Below are 6,904 nucleotides of genomic sequence, written 5' to 3'. Positions count from 1 at the left end.
GGTTCAATTATAACGAAAATTGTAGTTTTCAGGTCCCACATGGGTTGTGAAATTCACCTACTATTGTCCATGCTCTTATAATATTACAGATCAGCTACATCCTATTGAAGGCTCGTAGTTTTGTTTTGAGAAATATTAGTTGTTCTTAGTAAATTATAATAAGCACAATAAATTATTACATAGAATAAGTGCTTCACCAATCAATATTATATACTATAGTTTGTGCTTTAGAAATCTTTAAAGAATGTTTTGTAGGAACGCTAACAGAAAACGATGTTATGTTGGAATGTATATAGGGTAAACTACTGCAAACAGGATGGTATGGTGTGGATTATTGGAAATTATAGGATTAGTATAGGGTCCACTACCACCTGTTAGGTGGGTAAGGGGTCCAATAACACCCGCAGGATGAGTATGGGGGTCACATCCACCCACAGGAATGGTATGGGGATCACTTCCACCCACAGGAAGGGTATGGGATCCAATACCATCCACTGGATGTGTATTGCGTCCACTACCACCGACAGGATGGGTATGGGCTCACAACCACCCACAGGATAGGTATGGGGTCCAATACCACCCACAGGATGAGTATGGGGTCCACTATAACCCACAGGATGGGTATGGGGCTCCAACCACCCACAGAATAAGTATGGGGTACAATAACACCCACTGGATATGTATGGCATCCATTGCCCCCACAGGATGACTATAGGGTACAGTATCGCCCACAGGATTAGTATATAGGGTTCACTGCCGCCCACAGAGTCGGTATGGAGTCCACCGCCACCCACAGGGTCGGTATGGGGTCCACTACCGCCCACTGGGTCGCTATGAAGTCAACTACCGTCCACAGGGTCGGTAGGGGTCCACTACCGCCCACAGGGTCGGCAGGGGGTCCACTGCCACCCACTGGGTCGGTAGGGGGTCCACTGCCGCCCACAGGATCGATAGGGGGTCCACTGCCGCCCACAGGGTCGATATGGGGGGGGTCCACTACCGCCCACAGGATCGATAGGGGGTCCACTGCCGCCCACAGGGTCGGTAGGGGGTCCACTGCCGCCCACACGTTCGGTAGGGGTCCACTGCCGCCCACAGGGTCGGTAGGGGGTCCACTGCCGCCCACAGGATCGATAGGGGGTCCACTGCCGCCCACAGGGTCGATAGGGGGTCCCTTACCGCCCACAGGGTCTCTATGAAGTCAACTACCGCCCATAGTGTTTGTATAGTGTCCACTATCGCCCATAGTGTTATTATGGGGTCCACTACCCCTCATAGGGTCGGTATGGGGGTCCATTACTACCCACAGGGTGTGTCTGGGGTCTATTTTGGCAATACTGCTTTTCCAATCTCATTTGTTGTTCAATGTAAAATATTTGTTGCTCGACTTGCAACAATTTATATATATATATATATATATATAGTATAGTGCCTTTGCAATAATGTACCAATGTGTGTATTTTCATAACTCGTTTTAAATTGTTGAAAAATAAATAACTACATTGTGAATGCAAGTCAATGTTTACATGCTAAATCAGAGTTGCCAGATTCCGCTTAAAATAGCAAATTGTGCTTATTTTCAAAGCTTGAGAATTTAGCTTTAAAGTAGTTAAAAAACTACGAATTTCGCAATTTGCTATGTACTTTAGTGTACTATTTTAAAATAAGGTTGGTTTTTAAGCTGCAAGTCATATGAATCTCAAAAAAAGTATATTATTAACAATCTTATCTCCATAGTTCACTAGTTTCTGTAAATCAGATCTGGTAACTGTAGGCCAAGTACTGGTAGACTCAAGACACAATGTGTGTTGAAGCTATTCTCTTTGAAGAAGTCATCTCGACAGGATCTTCCAGCTCCAGCTATAAAACTTCACCAAACATGGATCTACCTAGTACATCAAATGGTAAGAAATTACTAAACTGTAGTAAACTGAATCTGACACTGTCATATATATATATATATATATATATGTATGTGTGTATGTATGTATGTATGTATGTATGTATGTATGTATGTATGTATGTATGTATGTATATATATATATATATATATATATATATGTTGTACCTAGTAGCCAGAACGTCGTACTCGGCTTACTATGCAAGGCCCGATTTGCATAATAAGCCAAGTTTTCCTGACAGTATATTTTCTCTAATTTGTTTTCTGATGAAATGATAAAGCTACCCATTTCATTATGTATGAGGTCAATTTTTTTTATTGGAGTTAAAATTAACGTAGATATATGGCCGAACCTAACCAACCCTACCTAACCTAACCTAACCTATATTTATAGGTTAGGTTAGGTTAGGTAGCCGAAAAAGTTAGGTTAGGTTAGCTTAGGTAGGTTAGGTAGTCGAAAAACAATTAATTCATAAAAACTTGGCTTATTAGGCAAATCGGGCCTTGCATAGTAGGCTGAGAAGTGCGTTCGGGCTACTAGGTACGACATATATATATATATATATATATATATATATATATATATATATACCAGAGGGGTACCACCTCTGGTGCAAGTGTAGGGACCCATAGCCTCGGAGAAGAAAATAAAGAGTACTCAGAGAAGACCTTGTGGATCCTCACTGAACACATTCATATTTTCTTCTCCTACCACCCTTATTCTTTTGGTATGTGTGTATATTTATCTAACTTTATTTGAAAACGTCATTACACAAAAAAAGTTACAATATTGATTATATATATATATATATATATATATATATATATATATATATATATATATATATATATATATATGTCGTACCTAGTAGCCAGAACGCACTTCTCAGCCTACTATGCAAGGCCCGATTTGCCTAATGAGCCAAGTTTTCCTGAATTAATATATTTTCTCTAATTTTTTTCTTATGAAATGATAAAGCTACCCACTTCATTATGTATGAGGTCATTTTTTTTTTATTGGAGTTAAAATTAACGTAGATATATGACAGAACCTAACCAACCCTACCTAACCTAACCTAGCCTATCTTTATAGGTTAGGTTAGGTTAGGTAGCCGAAAAAGTTAGGTTAGGTTAGGTTAGGTAGGTTAGGTCGTCGAAAAACAATTAGTTCATGAAAACTTGGCGTATTAGGCAAATCGGGCCTTGCATAGTAGGCTGAGAAGTGCGTTCTGGCTATTAGGTACGACATATATATATATATATATATATATATATATATATATATATATATATATATATATATATATAATTTTTTTTTCTTCCAATAATATAGTATTCGCTTGAAATTAACAGCCTGGTCAATCAGGCTGTTGGATTCAACTCCTCTCAGTTTTGTTATACGAGTTACAGCATGGTTAATCACATCCAAAATTAAAGTTATTTCCAGATGCAGTCCTAAAATTTTTAACATTGCTCTCACTAGTGTTAATGTAGATTATTTCATAATTTAAATAATATATTTAATTACTGTAGTACATTTTAACAACAATTTAACTTATAATTTTTGCAGCATAGGTCATTTGAATATAAGTATTTTATTAGAAACTATTTCCTTCAGGTCTTCAGGGAAAATTCTTGAGGAGATGCACAAACTGCAAACAATGTGTGCATGTCCGAAGCAATGTTTGCAAGTTCTGCCAGTGTGACTTCCGAAACAGTAGAGAATTAATGAAGAAAGAAGAGGAAGCCCGTTTTCTACTTAAAGGCAAGAAGGCTTTAGAACGAAATACAGCAAGCCGGGTTCTACGAAGGATTGAAAATCAGGTATTGAAGTTTGTCTACATCTGTTGTATTCATTTGTATTCTTCTTATGCTGAACTTGCTTGATAAGGTATAGAATCAACATGAATAATGCTGTACAGTACTTACATACTATTTGTTTATTTATTTATATACAAGATAGCACACTGGGATTATGAGAGTACATAGAATTGATGTTTTTACATTCTTGTAAAGCCACTAGCACACATAGTGTTTTGGGCAGGTCCTTAATCTAACAGATAATTTTAAATAGGCAATTTAAAGCTTAAATGGAAAAAATTGGCTGGTACATTGTAAGAAAGTATCACAAAGATTACTATGTACATTAAAGTAAAATTTGAGGGTTATCAACATATAAATTGTAGCATAATTTGAGGAATATTTCAAGGTATAATATAGTAAGATATGCATTCAATATAACAATCATGATATAAGGTGATAGCAATGATTACAATGGAAAAGTTGTATGGTTTAGGCACATATATTCTGGCATTGGATTTCATAAGATACAGTGCGAGTTTAATACACTAGTTAGGAAACTATCAAGAAAAAATTTAGGTACTTTTTGGTTTTATTTTTTAAAATGGCAGAAGTTGGACAGTTTTTAAATTTGTTAGCAAGTTAGTTCCATAGACAAGGTCCCTTTATTTGCATAGAGTATTTACACAGAATAACTTTGACTCTGGGGATATCAAAGATATTTATTTCTGGTATTGTGATTCTATTATGGGTTCTATTGCACATGCCCAGCTATGCTTCAAACATTTATTTTGTTGCATTTTCCCAGATAGTGTTATTGTTTAAATATTATTTGCTTTTCAGCTAACATATCTGCGTGGCTGTGGGTATGAATCAATCGTTATCTATTACAAGAAAGGACCAGCACGGGTGACATGGTATCCTACCAAACAACGTAATACAAGAAGAGGACAAGAAGATCTTCACCACTAACTTCTTTTTGTGTAAGTAGTTCACATAATATATAAATATATCACCACCTATTATTTTCTCTCATATATATATATATATATATACATATGTATATATATATATATATACATATGTATATATATATATATGTCGTACCTAATAGCCAGAACGCACTTCTCAGCCTACTATTCAAGGCCCGATTTGCCTAATAAGCCAAGTTTTCCTGAATTAATATATTTTTTCTAATTTTTTTCCTATGAAATGATAAAGCTACCCAATTCATTACGTATGAGGTCAATTTTTTTTATTGGAGTTAAAATTAACGTAGATATATGACCGAACCTAACCAACCCTACCTAACCTAACCTAACCTATCTCTATCGGTTAGGTTAGGTTAGGTAGCAGAAAAAGTTAGGTTAGGTTAGGTTAGGTAGGTTAGGTAGTCGAAAAAACATTAATTCATGAAAACTTGGCTTATTATGCAAATTGGGCCATGCATAGTTGGCTGAGAAGTGCGTTCTGGCTATTAGGTACGACATATATATATATATATATATATATATATATATATATATATATATATATATATATATATATATATATATATATGTATATATATATATATATATATATATATATATATATATATATATATATATATATATATATATATATATATATATAATTTCAATTCAGTCATCTCTGTCGTTGATGTATATGGCAAAAAGTGTGTGGCCCAATACAGCACTATGTCTTAACGTAATGGGTCCAAGGGCCCATAAGGTCTCGACAGCATTAAGGGCCCTTTAGCAAACCAGTGTGCTGGTGCCCCTATGACACCCATGACGTCTTTGTATCATTTCAAGTTTGTACATGTACTTCTTAAGATATGGGCACCATACAACTGCTGCATATTCTAGCTTTTGTCTAAAAAAATCATGAACAATTTATTTATTATTTATCCATGAATGCCAGAACTAAACCCTGTGGTACTCCACTCGTGACATTTCTCCAGTCCAATACATTGCCTCTGATTACTGCCCTCATTTTTCTATCAGTTTGAAATTTTTTAATCCATGTTAGAAGCTTACCTGTCACCCCTCCAATATGTTCCAGTTTCCAGAACAAACTCTTATGTGGAATTCTATTGAATGCCTCTTTTAGGTCCAGATAGATGCAGTCAACCCAACCATATCTTTCCTGTAAAATTTCTGCGGCTCGATCATAGTAACTGATTAAATTTGTTACACAGGATCTTCCATTTCAAAATTTTTTATTTTTTATTTTTATTTTTTATTCCAGCACGCACAAGGAAGCTTGATGCAGATAAACTTACATTAGGATCAGAAGGTGATAGCGATAATGCCCTGGAAAAAAATCCTGACGAGCTACAAGTGCAGCAGGTGCATAAAGTCCAAAAGGTACCGCAGGTGCAAGAAATTCAACAATTACAAAAAGTTCCGCAGGTGGAACATTTACAAAAAGTTCCGCCGGTGCAACAAGGGCTACCATTAGCAATCCTTCAGAAACAGCAAGAAGTACAAGTAGTAAAATTTGAACCACAGGGAACTACACCAGGAAAACAGTGTAGTAACAACGGAATGGGAATTTTAAAATACCTGAGGAAACAGGTAAAAAAGGACAAACAATAGAAATGGTTCCTTACACATTATTTGGTAGTTTATAGGTATTTTACTTATAATACTTTATATTATGTCTACAGTTTATAATTTAGTTTACAGTTAATTTACTTTTCAACTTCCATATCTTACATGAAGGATTTTTACTGTTTTTCATTTTTAAAACCTTATTAGTATCATTTATAGTTTAGTGTCAATTCACTTATAATACAATATATGGAATAATTTACTAAATTCATTTAACTATAATAAATTTAAATAAACATTTTTACCCCAGGATGAGTTTCAGTCACCCTACCCAAAAAATTAATGTTTCTTTATTACTAATCTTGTGAGAGGTAGTTTATTGTGCAGCCCATACTCATTCTGTGAGTGTTAGTTTATTGTGCACCCCATAGTCATCATGTCACCCAAGCCTGCTGCAGCTGCACCTGAGGGGTGGTGTAGGGAACCATTAGTGTACTATTATGATTTGAGAGAGAGAATGCTCTGTGGACAGAGCATCAATATGGCTTAAGGCATTGAGCTTTGCCTCAAGATGAAGCTTGGGCTGATCTCTGATTTGCTTCTTGGGAGTCTTCATTTACGTGCACCCCATACTCAACCACTTTGT

General features: G+C 35.8%; 1 protein-coding gene across 2 annotated transcripts; it reads left to right on the top strand.

Annotated features, from left to right (window-relative positions):
• Positions 1-1,723: 1,723 nt before the first annotated feature.
• LOC138373384 (uncharacterized) lies at positions 1,724-6,567 on the top strand. 2 transcript variants are annotated; one of them, XM_069339583.1, is made up of 4 exons: positions 1,751-1,904; positions 3,519-3,724; positions 4,544-4,683; positions 5,954-6,567. In XM_069339583.1, the coding sequence occupies exons 1-3, from the start codon at positions 1,802-1,804 to the stop codon at positions 4,670-4,672; spliced, it is 438 nt and encodes a 145-aa protein (XP_069195684.1). In that variant the 5' UTR covers positions 1,751-1,801; the 3' UTR covers positions 4,673-4,683; positions 5,954-6,567. The 2 variants fall into 2 exon arrangements, with proteins under 2 accessions (XP_069195685.1, XP_069195684.1); XM_069339584.1 differs by lacking the exon at positions 4,544-4,683 and having other exon boundaries at positions 1,724-1,904.
• Positions 6,568-6,904: the final 337 nt, after the last annotated feature.

This window comes from Procambarus clarkii, chromosome 42 (genome assembly GCF_040958095.1).
Source record: "Procambarus clarkii isolate CNS0578487 chromosome 42, FALCON_Pclarkii_2.0, whole genome shotgun sequence".
In the NCBI taxonomy this organism is placed as follows: domain Eukaryota; kingdom Metazoa; phylum Arthropoda; class Malacostraca; order Decapoda; family Cambaridae; genus Procambarus; species Procambarus clarkii.
The sequence above is the reverse complement of the archived record's forward strand: the minus strand, read 5'-3'. Positions and strand labels throughout refer to the sequence as shown.